Source organism: Bombus pascuorum, chromosome 8, assembly GCF_905332965.1.
Source record: "Bombus pascuorum chromosome 8, iyBomPasc1.1, whole genome shotgun sequence".
NCBI lineage: Eukaryota > Metazoa > Arthropoda > Insecta > Hymenoptera > Apidae > Bombus > Bombus pascuorum.
Genome location: NC_083495.1, coordinates 10,269,328 through 10,285,031, shown reverse-complemented (window position 1 = coordinate 10,285,031; position 15,704 = coordinate 10,269,328). Strand labels below are relative to the sequence as shown.

Genomic DNA, 15,704 nt, shown 5'->3' with positions numbered 1-15,704 from the left:
TCTAAATTGTATTGTAATTTATAAATATTTTGTTTCTTGCTATCAATTAGTGCATTAAAATGTGTAATGCATTAACTATAGTAGTGTTCAGCATAAAATAAACTAGTTCTAAAGTAACTAACAAGTAGCAGAAATTTCGTCACTGCAAGTAGTAAAAATACAGTTTTGCACTTGCTATTAATACCAAGATCAGTTTAATCGGTAATAACATTAAAATACATAAGAGTATACAAAGTAATGTGAATACTTCTGGTTATTGTCTAAAAAATAAAACTATTCTTCAAATAAGTCATTAATGCATTTGAAGATATTTAACTCCTTTTTCTTTTGTATATCTAAACACAGTTAATAATGCTTTCACAAAAATTATTACAAAATAGTAAAATTCTAAGTTTAAAGAGCAATTATATATTAAAGAGATATTTAAAAGAAGCACTTGAACTTCCTCCAAATTATGAAGAAATCAAATTTCAGTCACTTCCAAACCCGAAACCTGAAAGACTGTCATTTCTAAAGGCTTTAATTACAGGAGAAGTTGATAGTGATGTTTTCACGTATCCTGAACAAATATCTCCTAGATATGAAGATTACTTTCAGTGGATAAAACCAATCGAAAGTTATATATCACATTGTACCAATAAAAATGTGGATAAAAACGAGATGTTGAACCACCTTAGAGAACTTAACGTGTTTCGGACACATATTGGAGAAAAATATTTTGGTTTAAGTTTAACAAAAACAGAATCATTGAAACTAATAGAGGTACTCAGTAATTTCCCTTGGTTGGGTACATATATGGTAAAGAATCATATTCTACCAACTGAAATAATTGATAAATATGGATCAAATAGTCAAAAACTACAATATTATCCAAAAATTATGAGTGGTGACATAATTCCTACAATGTGTGTATATGAAAGTAACTATGGTACAAATATTAATAATTTTAAAACTTATGCAATGCAACATACAAAAGATTCATGGTTATTAAATGGTGAAAAATCACTTGTTGTGAATGGGATAAATTCAAATCTACTTTTAGTTTTTGCAAAACATATATCACATGATACAGGGGAAAACAAACCAGATTCATTCTCTTTATTCTTAGTTGAAAAAGATTTTGGAAATGTTTCTTGTACAAATGTATATGATACAATTGGTAGACACGAAACACCTATTTGTACAATTAGCTTTAACGATACAATAGTACCTAATAAAAATATTATAGGTACACCTGGTAATGCATTTCAGATATTAATGGAATATTTGAAACCTGGACGACAAAATATATCTGGTCAAGCAATTAGTATTTTACGAAACTTTTTAAATAAATTAATACCAGATATTATACACATGAAACACTTTGATAGAGATTTGTATCAATTTGATGTAGTGAAAAGAATTTTAGGTGAAATATCATTTTCCTTATATACTATGGAAAGTATGGCATATCTTACAACTGGAATGATAGATGACTATAAGGATATGAATGCTGATCTGGAGCGAATTATTACTGAAACATATTGTGCAAATAGTTGTTTGAAATGTATTCAAATAGGATTACAATTAGTGGGTGCACGAAGTTATATAAATAATCAATCATATATAGAAGCATTTCATGATGCTATGGCTTTAACAACAATAGATACAAACAACTTGGATGCCAATACATATGTAGCAGTATCTGTCTTCCAATTTTTAGGACAAACAATGCATGATCATGTATATAAGAAAAGAAATCATTTTCAATTTCCTCTTTATAATATGTTCGATAAGATATTTGATAAATTCGTGATAAAATTAGATACTTACGATTACTTGCACCCAACATTTAAACATTCTGTTAGATATATGGAAGATGGTATAAACAGATTTAAAAATGCTGTTTTAACATTATTTGAAGAGGATGGGTCAAACGTTATAGAACGATATACAGATATGCAGAGAATAACTAATATGTTAACTGAAATATATGCAATGTTAGCTAATCTGACACGTGCATCAAGATCATATTGCATTGGTGCTAGAAATGCAGATCTTGAGAAAGATTTGGCAATTAAAATGGCACAGGTATCACATACAAAAATATGTGAAATTGAAACACAAATAAACAGCACTCCATTATATAATGGTGATAAATTGTATTCAGATGCAATGGATCTTGTGTATGAGAAACGTAAATATTCGTTAGCACATCCTTTAACTAAGACATTCTAAGCATTTAATTGATATAGCTTTTGCAATTTTGTAATAATTTAATTGATTTTCAATGTATATTGTGAAAAATAATTTCTCAAATTTTAAATAGTAGATAAATAAGAAAACATTTTGATTAACGATTATGTATTTATATCTAAGTAGCAGTGTATAATAATTCTCCTTACATTACATTAAATTTAAAAGCAAAATAATGTCTCTTTTTCATGACTACCCTAACACAACATTTTAGAGAGGTATTTTCAATCAATCTTATATTATAAGAATTAGAATTTTATTTTTATACGCCATTACTACGAATTCTAATGTATACGCAAAAAGGTGGACGGTATTTTTCTACAAAAAAATGCAGCTATAGTTCTAAAATTGGAAGTTCAAAATTCTATTAAATTTATTTTAATTATAGTATCACTATAATTTTTCTGCTTGAACAATAACATGTTCTTCCCTGTATAAATCCTTCGGAGTCCAACAACTTCTTACACAAGTATATATTAAAACAGTTCCGAATTCAATTTGAAAATTATTTTCAACTCGTGGTTGAAGTGTTAATTTGGAAATCAATGTAGGCAAAATTTGAACTTCAAATGTCATTTCACCTCCGCAATATCGGCATTTCCCAACGCATCCACTGATAGGATATAATAATAACGGCGCAGAGTTATCTCGGGAATACCTAAAATATAGAAGACCACAAAATATTTAATCTCAATATAATATGTAATTAATATTTAAAATATTATTTATGTTTTTACCGTAAAAGTTGACCAGGATTCTTTTGTATTTGAGATATGAAATTATGAAACATTTCATCTCCATGCATTGGAGTGCCTTTTTCATATTTTTCTGAGTCTGTTTCTATAGTTTTACCGTCATCTATGTCTGCTCCAGCTTTTGATGACAAATCTGGATTTCTGTATTGGTATTCTAATAGTAAATCACGTACATGTTGTGGCACATCTAGACTGCAATCTTCTTCTTCTTCGACGGAAAGAAATATTTCAACAAATGATAATTTTGTATCTGTGTTTGATTCTACTTGAATAGGAAATGGAGTTACTTCTTGTAATAAACTAATTAGATCACATTGAGGCTGAATTGGAGTATCGATACAAACAACTTCGCTTTCTTCTCCATCAATTTCAGCAGATGCTTGAGGAGAATCTAATCTACCTACAGCACCTACTCCAACTGGAGATTCTATACTTGCTGGACTAAAATGAATTACATTTGTACAACGAATAGATAAATTTTTATAAATATCAAAGTTCTTTAGCAATTTTTGTTTTTTTTCATACATACATTTCATACATACCTATTTGCATTAGGATCATCAACATGTAATGCAGAAAATTCTTCTCTTATATTTTCATCTATTTCTTTTTGCAAGGAAAAATGAAAATCTGTTAGGTTATTTGGCAATAGATTATTTCCATTTTGTTCAGAATTGTCATTTAAGTTATCGCCCCAATCATCTGCATCTGATAACCATGATGTTGTAGATGGTATTACTATGCTACTACTATCTAAAACATTTGGTTTCCATTCATCCTCTGATACTTGAACTCTCAAACAAGTCCAACTCTCATTTTGATTCCAACAATTTGGATTTATACATGTGAAAATATAAAGCGTTCGATGATATTTAGAGTTATCTAACGGAACATATAACTGAAGAGCCAGGAGCTGATACAGTCTGCACAGTCTACATTGTGGTAATGACAGTATATTTTTTTCATAGCAGTTCTATAAATAAAAACAACATGTTTAATTTAATTTATAATAATATTAAATACAATGTATAGCTTAAGGATTAATTCGAAAGTAATTAATATTACATTATCGATTTAAACCGCACAATAAATAAACAACATTATTTAATTATAAAAAGAAAAAAAATTACTGAAGAGAGTTCGGAAAGACTTGAAGAACTTAAATCTGATTTAAAAAAGGAAATCACTTACTGGAAATCCACCAATCTTATTTGTCATAAAATTAATATTTGGACGATGTTTATCAGTGACATATTCATCTTCGTATCCCAAGTACACTTTCGTCCGGTTATCACAAGCCATTAAGTTTGATTAAAATTATATTTCTTCATTGGAAGACTTCGTAATAGAATAGAGAATATTTTAATTCTCAATTTGCGGTTTTATTCAACAGTGGACAGCTGACATGTATTAGTATCGGTTCACGCGTGCGCTCTTAACATTATCCTACGGCTCTCTTATCGATTTTTGAATACTTTATGTACAAGTAAATATTACATAAAAAAAGTCATATTTTAGTTACATAGTTTACATTTTAACAAGCCCGACATAATAACAGTATCACGAATTGTTTTAATTAAAGAGAATAAGTTAACCGACTGCTAGCATAATTGAAACAATATATCTAAAGAGCATCGAGCGTGTAATTTCTATTTGTAATTTGTAAATTACACTTCGAACTCGATAGCCATTGTAGCCAATAACAATTCTTTTATCTTGAAACAAGAAAATCCCTAGAAATGTAGCTCTAACATCAGGTCAAATATACATTAAAATCTGTTGTGCGATAGAGTATATTTGGAAAAAATAGAAACAATACGAATATATTATTACTTAATAAAATAAGTTGAACATGTACAATAAAAATGCAATGTTTACATTGAATGAGACTGCATTTGGACGTAATGAAATCTATGGATTACCATTATTCATGAAAATGTGGAATAAGCTTTTAGCAGAAGAAAAAAAAGGGAAAAATTGTTACCATTGGAAAGCGTGCTTAAACTATCGAAACACCAGGATTGGTCGTAATCCGTGTTATGCGTGACGTATTTAGATGTTGCACGTCTATACTTGAAAAACTAATAATAAACATATATATCGTGTATCTTGTTTCTCGAAATCGATAGTTTCTTGGAAAAAGCGTGGTTAAAGTTTTAACATAGAAAGAAATAAATTAAAATTGAACAACGAATACAGCAAATAAGAACTGTTGGTTGGGATGTCCGATCTTAGTGTGTGACGTCATGCGCAAAACAGTTCATGCCTCATTCCCTCCGTATATCTATCCAGCTGTCCGTGGTTTGGCAGTCCACTGAAGATACTTTCTCAGGGTGATTACCACGTAGGTTTTATGTTGGTGGCCATTCCCACGAACGACAAGTGGAAATTCAAGTTGTTAAAATATCGATAGACGATCAAGTGCCAATCGGAAACCTATTAAGTAAAACTGATTTTGGACAACCTATAACGGTATTATACGGGTAGGGTGGCCTTCGGACTGACAAAAGGTAAAGACGTACGCAGCAGAAACAACTAGCGTTTTCTCATATAAGTGACGAAGTTGTGCGAAGTAAACCGTCCTGTAGGACTTGATTGTTTCTTTTATCAGAGAAGCAGCGTTAACGTGAGCTGTCGACGGTATTGTAACGTTCTGGAATATTTATCCGTATCAACGATTTGGGAGCGACGAGCTCACTCGTGAGGGATGTCTACCCCTGCAAGAAGGAGATTAATGAGAGACTTTAAGAGGTATCGTAATTCTCAAGATTACTATGTCATCTTTTTCTGTGTCATGCAGCGCCATTGCAAATCATATTTATATTTGTATTTTGCTTCCCCTGTAACCTTTCTATATGCTTTGGATCATTTTACATTTTTCTCAAGACTCCTCAGGTTACACGACGTTCGAACGTCGTTGTGGCCCGCCTTAACAAGTTATTATTAGGAGTTTATAATCATTTATTACGTTTCATTTTCACTCTTCGCCCTGATTTCTCCAAGATCGATGATCACTTAGAAAATCGTGTTTATTTCGTATCTGAATGTTTAGAAAATTACGCACGATTTATGGTCTATGGTTTTATTCATATTGCCACATTTCCTATTGATTCTTATAAATATTCATCTGATTCGTGATAATTTCTTTTTGGAATTTATTGTTTATGAATCGATTGTTCGGTAAATAAAATGATACCCTAAAGAATAAATGACATTTTCTAATTGCATTCAAACAGTTTTTATGTGATTCTTGTTATTTATTTTTGTCATGAGCCGTTCTTTCTTTTATTTACTTCTCAACGCAACGAGGAACGCAGATATATATGTAAATGCTTAAAATTTTTTATTGTATATATATAGTATGTTATTAAAGATTGTTTTATATAAAAGGCATTGGCATGACATTGAGACCTTTAAAAAATTTTAATTTGTATTCTTCATATTAAATAATTTCTTGAATAAAACTATTAAAAGTTCTAATAAAAATAACTTTTGCTTTAATGTTCTACAATTTTTATTCTTTAGCATACAAAACAATTTATTTTTGTATCTATACATGTAGTCTTATATATTATATATAACTTAATATCTTTATGAATAGACTACAAGAAGACCCACCCACTGGAGTATCGGGAGCACCTACAGACAATAATATTATGATATGGAACGCAGTTATCTTTGGGTAAGAATATTCATATATATAAACATTTTTCAGAATAATTCAAATTTATGGTAACTTACAATAATATACATCTTTATACTTTATTATATTTTCAGACCTCATGATACTCCATTTGAAGATGGTACTTTTAAACTTACAATAGAATTTACAGAAGAATATCCAAACAAACCGCCCACAGTGAGATTTATTAGTAAGATGTTCCACCCTAACGTGTATGCTGATGGAGGCATATGTTTGGACATATTACAGAACCGTTGGAGCCCTACTTATGATGTATCTGCTATTCTAACATCTATACAGGTATTGAAAGAATTTATTGGCACAAAACAAGTTTGTGACTAAAAATGCCTCAAATACATATAGCTACCATTATTAATTTTATATGTATTTTATTTGTTCTTATCAATTGAAATGTTACTATAAAAGCACATATTGCATGTTAAATTTCGTATGATGCAATAACATAACAGTATGCATAAGGCAGTTGAAAAATAGGTATCTGTTTTGATAAGTAACTGGGAAATGTTTATGTTACGTCGCGTGGGACCGTCTGTACGCCGTCCTTCATGGTCTGACCATCAAGGCCCATAAACCCAAGGACTGTTTTAAGTACCAGCCATAAACAGAAACTACTTACAGAATTGAAGGTTCTATTCAAAAGATTCTGTTTATGATGGTTCCTTAGGTTTATTGAGGGTCAGAATTATGGTTTATTGAGGGTCAGGATTATGGTTTATTGAGGGTCAGGATTATGGTTTATTGAGGGTCAGGATTATGGTTTATTGAGGGTCAGAAATATGGTATTGAGGGTCAGAATTATGGGCCTTTATGGTCAGACCAGGTAGGATGGCGTACGGACGGTCCCACGCGACGTAACAGTTAATTTAATCTTTTTTAAAAGTATATTTTATTTCTAATTCCATAATATAAAACTAAGTTTCAATACAAAAACTGCAAATATGTTTTGCATGACAGTTACTAAATTTTTGTTGAGATACTTCAAACAATCAGATGCTTACTGTATTATATTCATCATTAAAATAGATTGTTTTACCTTTTTTCTTTTATTTTATAGAAAATCTATCAATGCCTGCTAAAATTTCATGTACTTAGATCCATATTTTTTTTCTATCGATTTTCGTATAAAAACTCGAAAGATTCGTAAGTTTTTGTCTTAACAGCGGTTGCAATTCAGCAAAGTCTGATTCATTCAAGTTGAAAGTTATTTGCATTTAACGTTAGTGTAAAATTTATGCTTATAATTTGTTTAACATACCACAAGTGTACTTCTAATCACCAATACTAAGTAAGAGTATCATCTACTTATAATTATAGCCATGCATCATTAAAAAGAAACTTTCGTGTAATGAGTATGACTTATGTGATTGCAGTCGCTGTTAAGTGACCCGAACCCGAATTCGCCTGCCAACTCAATGGCAGCACAACTGTACAAAGAGAATCGACGTGAATACGAGAAGCGAGTGAAGGCTTGTGTGGAGCAGAGTTTTACGGATTAGTCGCAGGCGTTATCACAATGCTGTTGCAGCATCACTCAACCATCTACAGCAATCGAATACTGTGGAGAATGTGCAGCCTTATCAAGAAGCTAACGCTATATATTAGCATGTTTCTTCCTAAAGCTCTACTAATTAATACAATGTGTGCAACATTAGACCGAATTTTTACAATGTTGAATAATAAATTATTATAAAATTGTATATTTATTTATTTCGATATTTGATAACAAATCGATTATTTCGATATTTGATTGAAATTAGTGATATTAAAAAGAGTAGAAGACAATTTGGCAGTTTTTGTCACTGTAGTACTAAGCAAAGTCTTTCACAAGGATAGAACTATGTCTCAATTAAATTGCAGTACTTCATATAGTACATAAATTCACTTATACATATATACACACATGTAAGTGTGTATATATTTATATGTATACACATACACTATACATAATAAATACATAACTTTACTTTATAGTTTTATGATTTTCTTTAAATTTTTGTGCTGTTTATGTTTAGAATAAACTTATGTTATGTAATAACAAAGTCTATAAAATATTTGTTACAGTCCCTTTTGGATGAACCAAATCCAAATTCTCCAGCAAATTCATTAGCTGCACAATTATATCAAGAAAATAAGCGGGAATATGAGAAGAGAGTAGCTACGGTTGTTGAACAATCATGGTTGAATTTTCAAGAAAGTCACACAGAAGATATCCGCTGATATTAAGTATGATTCACTCAGTATTTTCATGAAGTTTATTTGATGCTCCTAATTTTAATTTTTTAGAAATTCATGACCAGAAATATTTTTTTTTTTTTTCTATCAAAACAAGATATAAAATCCTCCACTGTTCTAAAGAATTCTTTTATGTATCCAAAAGTTAAAAGTGTCATCTAGTTTTATAAGATAGGAATAAAGGAAGATTTTTTTAGTATTTTATGTTTCAAACGTTTAAAAAGTATAGAACACTGGAGTGATATGGAAAAGTACTGTGCATTATGTGATGTTTATCTGTAAACATAAATAAAATGTGTATCCCATTTTGCTCATCATAATTAGGGTTTAGGAGTCCACACAACAAAATTATAGAAATAAAAATATATAAGTTTACATACATGTATAATATATATATATATAATATATATATATATTATATATATATAATTACCAGTTTTGTAAGATTAATTTACTTTGTAACTAATAGTTATACGTAAATATAAGATCATCATAAAATAATTTCAGAACAAATAAATTAAGTTACTAATATATCCTAAGAAAGATGGAAAATAACTTTTGTTTTAATTATTATTACAAATGTATAAATAATATAGTATAGAGTTAAAACCGGTAATTAATCTAAACGATAACTATTAATAATTACTTGTAATTTCCTAATAAAGTTGAAACATTATTCATAACAATATGTATTAGTCTCCTACCACCAATAGCAGAAGGGGAGAGGTAAAAAAGATCAAACAGTTACCATAATTAAAAATTATTAAATTTAATAAAAACATTAAAATTGTTTTTTATAAACACTTCCAATAAAAATTTTTTTCTATAGTTATACAAAACAACTTGCTTTGCTATATATTCGAGCTTCTACTCAGCTATGAAAAATTATAGCTTATTAAATATATTACATATTATGTATCAAAGAGAATTCATGCTTTAAAAACATCATATGTACATCAGGGAGAATTCATATGTACAAAGTAAATTATCGTCAGTAAAGAAAATGACATATAAAAGGATATTGTACATATAATTCTTGTCTAGAGATTCTATAATCTTCATTTATACATGTAAATTTTATAAATCATAGTAACCATAAGAATTTATGCTATTTATATGTATAAATATACATTTTGCAAATAATACAACAAAATTTTATAAGTGTAACTTAATACATAGTGAATTAATGGTAATTAACAATAAAATTTTATGTATCATAATATGAATCGATTAAAAAAGATATTGATCTTAAGTTATTTTATTTATGACACAATTAATTTATATTACAAAAGTTACTTTCTGTCTTTTAATACTGCTATTGTAATTTGAACGTGAAATATATATTTTAGATATTTATCATTGATCTGTATGGTATTTATATACTATACATATATTGCTTAATGTGTGTAGAAGCCCACTAAGCTTTCCACTTTGAACAAATATGAAGCAATTTTAAAACATACTTTACAGCATTCAAAATTTCTATTTTACTCTAATTATTTACTGCTGTTACAGTATTTACAATAGCAAATATTGTACAAATATAATTTATCTGCTGCTGTAAGTAAGTAAACTATTGATAGACCCATTTCACTGGTTGCCACAAGTTGCTCTGTTTAATAAGATTTTAAAAAGCACTTAATATTACAAGGTATATCATAAAAGCTGTCTTTAATTTGAATTAAGTCTTCCAATGTATTTATATTGTTCACTAACCTTCTCCTGCTACGATTTCTCTTCTTTTTCTTTATTATACCTTTCTAATTCTTTTAAAAATTGTGCTTTGGGTTTCATAACATTTGGCCTGTCCCCTCTACATTTTGGACAGAACCACTTGCCTTTGGGCTTGGTACTTAATGAAACACACGAAAAATGGAACCATTCTATAGGGCATAAATCATTGTCACATAATATCATTTCTCCATATGATATTTGATCACACAGACAATATGTTGGTTCGTCTGGGTCAATTGCAAGATCATCTTCTAGTGGTGGTGGAGTATCTTCACGATGCTGATTTTGCTGATTACCTTGTCTAGATTTCCTTTTCTTCTTTTTGCCTGTATTAGTAGTAGTTGTCTTCTTTTGATTACCATTACTTGCATTTGACAAAGAATTAGAACGTGTTTCTGTCATCACAATCATGTCCATAGTATTGGAAGATTCAACCATTGTGTCTGTCCTTGTTCTCCTGGCTCTTTTTGGTTGTCTTTCTGTATTGTTTGCATTACCAGAAGAGTTAGAATTTATATTTGCATTTGTTTCACGAACTGATTCATTACTTTCTTGCTCCTTTCCGAAATCTGTATACAATTTAAAATACATGGAATATAAAAAATTATACTTGGTAATATATTCTTTCAGAAAATAAACAAAATCAATGGAAGGAGAATCATACCAAGATTACGGTAATCTAAGTCTAGCTGTCTAGATTTATTTTCAATGAGATCTTGAACTTGTTGAACTATTTGCAATTTCTCATCTCCTATTTCTTGTGCTGCAATTAATGCTTGTTGAACCCTTAAAAGTGCTCTTCTTTTAACTGCTAAATCTGTATCATTCTTTAAAGCTTCTTGTTGTTGGTCTACCTCACGCAAATATGCTAGGTTAAATTAGAATATAATTATTATATAATAGTATAACATAAAATATATGTTTGAAAATAAAATTACTTTACACTATCTTGAATAATGTAGTATGGTAAAATATAAAATAATAGATCCATATTCAAATTCAATGTTTACTTTATACAGAAATGTAAATATTTTGTCATTCAGTTTTCTATTATTTCTGTCACATTATCTTAAATACATTCATATATTATACTTTATCTAAATGTTTACGAATGTTTCAAGTTATAAAAATGAAATCTTTGTAGTGAAAACGTATCCGCGTGTACGCTACAGAAATTTATTAAAAATTGTTATTTCTAATTACTTTGGCAAGTGGCATCCAGCTCACGTAACCGGGATACATGTCTCTGTAAATCATTTGGCAAGTTTTCCACACAATCTAAGTAATTCTCGATATACGTTGCAGAATATAATGCTTCGACAACAGCTTGATTTAACATCTTTGCTCTCTTATGAATTTCCTTCGGTAGTTAAAAGACATAAAAACAATCTATTTAATGACAAACTCTTAACTGTCACTGTATTAGATTTTCGAACTTGTCGCACCATTTATACAGATATCTATTATCACTTAATTTATAATTACACCAATCAAGATCGACCAAATTGTACAGAACATAAGCAACTGTTACAAGACTCTTTTTTTTGATACTCCATCTGTATTTATGACAAGGATCAAACATGGCTGCCGGTTTCTAAGTGAGTTTCACAAGTTTATATTTCAAAATACGACACAAAACCATCATACATAAATGCCTGCTATTTTACTCCAAAAAATTCCTATAAATATATTCCTCGATACACAACATCATGTATAATATATGTACTGTAAAACGCATATATAACATTTCAAGTAACAATTTACTATAAAAAATTGACAAGACTAGAATCTCAAAAATTCCAAGATTATAAGGCGTTTTTCAATCAAAACAATTAAATATTTTAATTGTTACATGATATTTATAAATATTCTTTTTTATGTATATTTCTAAACGTAAGTAGTGGTTATAAAGTTTGGTGATAAATCGAGTTCAGTCATCGTTAAAGTTACTATTTATATTATTTTATATTATACCGATAATTCTTAATTGTATTCATCATAAAAAAATACTTCTTAAAGTATTATATTTTTGTATGCGTTAAGGAGGTATTTAATTATAGATTATTTTTTCATGGTGAAGAATTTGTAATGTAGACGTTCATTTGACTAGCTATTCTGACGTCAAAATTTGTAGTAAGACCTACCAATCCCGTATCACAATCCTATTTGATTTCGTTCGGTAGAAGAAAGAGTCGTGTTTGGGTTCTCGTGTGCCGCAAAAACTGTCTGACACGGTTGATATTCGGGGAACATTTTCGTTTACTCGTTTGAAAGATATTTCAAAATCACGAGGATGACATCGACGGGAACTTTCCAAGGGTTTAGCGACGAGAAGAAGAAGTCCAGCAAGTAAGTGACATGCTTATATTTATGGTTTATTATCTGTAGAAATATCGTACGAGAGTCGTATTGTCCTTCTGCCAGTGATGTATCGTCTATTTATTTTAAACTGCAACAGAGAAAAGCAACGGTTTTCATAGTAAAAATTCATCTTTTACATTAGTAATTACTACCAAAGACATTGACAAAATGTTCGATCATTTTTAACAGATTAAATTTTATTATTTAATAGATTTTTTATTATCTATATACTTTTAAAGATTACATTTAGAAGAAACAAGGATATTTATTTATTCGGTGAAATTATAAAAATAATTGAATGTGGCGTCTTGTTGGTTACTGACTTTTTTGTTATGCACGGTGCGTCAGTTTGAACCGGTCATAACCGGACAATCCATGAACCTTTTTTCGTACTGGTGATGTTTTGATGAAATCGAAATTTACGAAAATTAAAAACGTATCCTTTTTTTGTTCAATTGTTAATCATATTTCAAGAGAGTTTAGTAAGTTATTTGCTATTATCAGTGAAACTAATGCGATAAAATTACATATGAAATATGTATGTGTTATCTGAAGCCACATCCGTTGCGTTTAATATTACTTTAATTTGAACATTTGCTTTCTTTTTATTGCATTACTATTAAAAATATAGTTGTGATCCACATTTCTTTTTAATGTTATGTAAAATATTATTTGAAAAATATCAAAGTGTTTAATCTTTTTATTATATGAATATATGTAACTTTTTTAAAATAATATCATAATCTTCAATTGATTGCTGTTGCGAGGATATGTCCAATTATTTATAGATACAATACGATATACATATGTATATGTTTTAACTGTTGCATCTGATAATTACGGAGTCGGTAATAGCTTAAATAAAATAGAGTAGTGGGTACTAAGATGTAGCAATAGATTGCGCTCGCTGCATCATTCATAATGCGAATTTTAAAAAGCTAAAATCCAGTACTTTATAAAATTATTTTTTTAAATAAAAGGTTATTTATATGAGTATTCATTTGTTGAAAATATCGCAAGAAAATTTTTCAAATGCATTGATTTGATTAGCAATAACGATAAATATAATTGGTACTGCATATCAAAATTGATATATGAATTTGAATGTGTAATCGTCGCTGTATTTCAAAATTAAATATGACAACACTAAATTTTGATATAGGATTATGATACTTTTGTACTAAATAAATATTCGTACAATGAATATTATTTTGATTCCACTTGGTATATTTATGAATTGCTATAATTAAGAAAGCAGTATATCTTATATAATCTTCTTCTATTTTGAAAGGTCTCGGTGAGTAAGTTTTCCCTAACAAGTATCATGTTTCAAGTCCAGCATTTTCATGAAAAAAATCAGCGGTTTACCGCGAATAACGGCTAAATATTACAAGGCATGTGTCGAATAAAGGGGTGCTTGCTTATCGGTAGAGCTAAAAATGTGCATATAGAGTATAAAACACACGGTTGAATGTTTTTCGAACGAAAGCGTGTTAGCGGCAACGCATTTTTGACAGAATGACTCGTCGTTATTTAGGCTTACCATAATTTATAATTACGTCGAGAGTTTAATAAGTTTACCTCTGCATGATGCTTGAGTGAATGTTTGGAAAGTCAATAGCCGATGTCGAAGTTATGAGATATCGATGATTGCTTGGAGCAGTAATTTTCAATCTTTAAGCTAAAGAAATCTGTGCCTCTGATTAAATACTTGCATTATAGTTCTTGTTTTAAAAATTTTTGCAGCACATTGGTTTCGCGAAAATCGCTGGTTTAGAGATAGTTTAATAGTTTATATAGTTATTTAGTTTAATAATCTAGAGTTAGTTTAATAGTTTATGTAGTTTATATAGTTATTTAGTTTAATAGTCTAGAGTTAGTTTAATAGTGGCCACTAGTGAGATTGTTTAAAGGATGTGGCTACGGAATGGTGAAAGCAGCGATGTCATTTTGGTAGGGGGATTGTGCACTTTTTCAAAACCTTGCGAGAGACAAATTATCTAGAAAAATCTCTAACAAGCGGATATTTTATGTCTGTTACGATACATGGACTGGCTTTAATATGAACCTATAATAATTTCTACGATATAAGACATAGACAGATTAAAATTGCCGGATGCCCGTAATGATAATAACGGAAAACGACGCTTTCTTAAGCAGAAGCTTAATATTTCTTTCTCATATATACAACCCCATATGAATGAATGTTTTCCTTTTTTAGAATTTATTATTTCTCAAATACAATTATTGTATGAGAAACGCTCGTGAATAGTGTCTTTCTTTTGTCGCAAATATTTTCTCGGAACGCATGCGAATAATACGCACACTTTTGAAATACGAGTCACGTTGTTTCAGGCTGACTCATCGGGCGTCGTGTCGTGTAGTTCTTAGCGTGCTGCATAGAGGCGTGTACATTTAGGCTCGGAGCTTCATAATTGCACGGATACGATATTGTACCCACCTTCTGTTCTATCTCTTTCTGTTTGTTTCTGTCTTTCTCGTATCTTCACAACGTCCACTTTTATGTCCCCTCGCTAATATGCAGACAGTATGGGACACGATAGGAAAAAAGGATACTCAGAATTGCACGATTACTGGAGATTTTCGTTTTTTCTTTTCGTTAATTTTATTTCGTTATTCTATATTCCATTTTCTTAATTTTAGGTGTATTTTAGTTATGAGTG

The 15,704-nt window shown here is 29.6% G+C and overlaps 5 protein-coding genes across 8 annotated transcripts in view; 3 read left to right on the top strand and 2 right to left on the bottom strand.

Annotated features, from left to right (window-relative positions):
• Window positions 1–12: 12 nt before the first annotated feature.
• LOC132909767 (complex I assembly factor ACAD9, mitochondrial) lies at window positions 13–2,411 on the top strand. Its single transcript, XM_060964808.1, has one exon. The coding sequence runs from the start codon at window positions 352–354 to the stop codon at window positions 2,215–2,217; it is 1,866 nt and encodes a 621-aa protein (XP_060820791.1). The 5' UTR covers window positions 13–351; the 3' UTR covers window positions 2,218–2,411.
• Window positions 2,327–4,624, bottom strand: LOC132909786 (programmed cell death protein 2-like). Its single transcript, XM_060964878.1, has 4 exons — window positions 4,182–4,624; window positions 3,533–3,963; window positions 2,973–3,431; window positions 2,327–2,893 (listed from the first exon to the last, which is right to left on the bottom strand). Exons 1-4 carry the CDS (start codon window positions 4,290–4,292, stop codon window positions 2,629–2,631), a joined length of 1,266 nt encoding a protein of 421 aa, XP_060820861.1. The 5' UTR covers window positions 4,293–4,624; the 3' UTR covers window positions 2,327–2,628.
• A 371-nt stretch (window positions 4,625–4,995) lies between these two features.
• LOC132909808 (ubiquitin-conjugating enzyme E2-17 kDa) lies at window positions 4,996–10,177 on the top strand. Of its 4 annotated transcripts, none has more exons than XM_060964914.1 (5): window positions 4,996–5,500; window positions 5,602–5,741; window positions 6,592–6,672; window positions 6,768–6,972; window positions 8,755–10,177. In XM_060964914.1, the coding sequence occupies exons 2-5, from the start codon at window positions 5,698–5,700 to the stop codon at window positions 8,908–8,910; spliced, it is 486 nt and encodes a 161-aa protein (XP_060820897.1). In that variant the 5' UTR covers window positions 4,996–5,500; window positions 5,602–5,697; the 3' UTR covers window positions 8,911–10,177. The 4 variants fall into 4 exon arrangements, with proteins under 4 accessions (XP_060820897.1, XP_060820896.1, XP_060820895.1 ...); XM_060964913.1 differs by having other exon boundaries at window positions 5,579–5,741; XM_060964912.1 differs by having other exon boundaries at window positions 4,996–5,741.
• LOC132909795 (inhibitor of growth protein 1) lies at window positions 10,168–12,261 on the bottom strand. The gene is made up of 3 exons (XM_060964892.1): window positions 11,863–12,261; window positions 11,324–11,527; window positions 10,168–11,228 (listed from the first exon to the last, which is right to left on the bottom strand). Exons 1-3 carry the CDS (start codon window positions 11,996–11,998, stop codon window positions 10,651–10,653), a joined length of 918 nt encoding a protein of 305 aa, XP_060820875.1. The 5' UTR covers window positions 11,999–12,261; the 3' UTR covers window positions 10,168–10,650.
• Window positions 12,262–12,795: 534 nt separating this feature from the next.
• Window positions 12,796–15,704, top strand: part of LOC132909800 (microtubule-associated protein Jupiter) — an 86,358-nt gene continuing 83,449 nt past the window's right edge. Inside the window, exon 1 of the mRNA XM_060964899.1 lies at window positions 12,796–13,008. Within this exon, the coding sequence (XP_060820882.1) occupies window positions 12,953–13,008 (56 nt within the window). The 5' untranslated portion in view covers window positions 12,796–12,952. The remainder of the gene's footprint in view (window positions 13,009–15,704) is intronic.

Bases quoted from the DNA above. Each gene is read 5' to 3' on its own strand.
- LOC132909795 (XM_060964892.1), bottom strand. From the start codon at position 11,998: ATGTTAAATCAAGCTGTTGTCGAAGCATTATATTCTGCAACGTATATC. The intron at 11,528-11,862 runs GTAATTAGAAAT...AATTTAACCTAG, and splicing joins GCTGGATGCCACTTGCCAAA to CATATTTGCGTGAGGTAGAC. The intron at 11,229-11,323 runs GTATGATTCTCC...AATTGTATACAG, and splicing joins CTTAGATTACCGTAATCTTG to ATTTCGGAAAGGAGCAAGAA.
- LOC132909786 (XM_060964878.1), bottom strand. From the start codon at position 4,292: ATGGCTTGTGATAACCGGACGAAAGTGTACTTGGGATACGAAGATGAA. The intron at 3,964-4,181 runs GTAAGTGATTTC...TTTTATTTATAG, and splicing joins ATAAGATTGGTGGATTTCCA to AACTGCTATGAAAAAAATAT. The intron at 3,432-3,532 runs GTATGTATGAAA...AATTCATTTTAG, and splicing joins GATGATCCTAATGCAAATAG to TCCAGCAAGTATAGAATCTC.
- LOC132909808 (XM_060964914.1), top strand. From the start codon at position 5,698: ATGTCTACCCCTGCAAGAAGGAGATTAATGAGAGACTTTAAGAG. The intron at 5,742-6,591 runs GTATCGTAATTC...CTTTATGAATAG, and splicing joins TTAATGAGAGACTTTAAGAG to ACTACAAGAAGACCCACCCA. The intron at 6,973-8,754 runs GTATTGAAAGAA...TATTTGTTACAG, and splicing joins CTATTCTAACATCTATACAG to TCCCTTTTGGATGAACCAAA.
- LOC132909767 (XM_060964808.1), top strand. From the start codon at position 352: ATGCTTTCACAAAAATTATTACAAAATAGTAAAATTCTAAGTTTAAAG.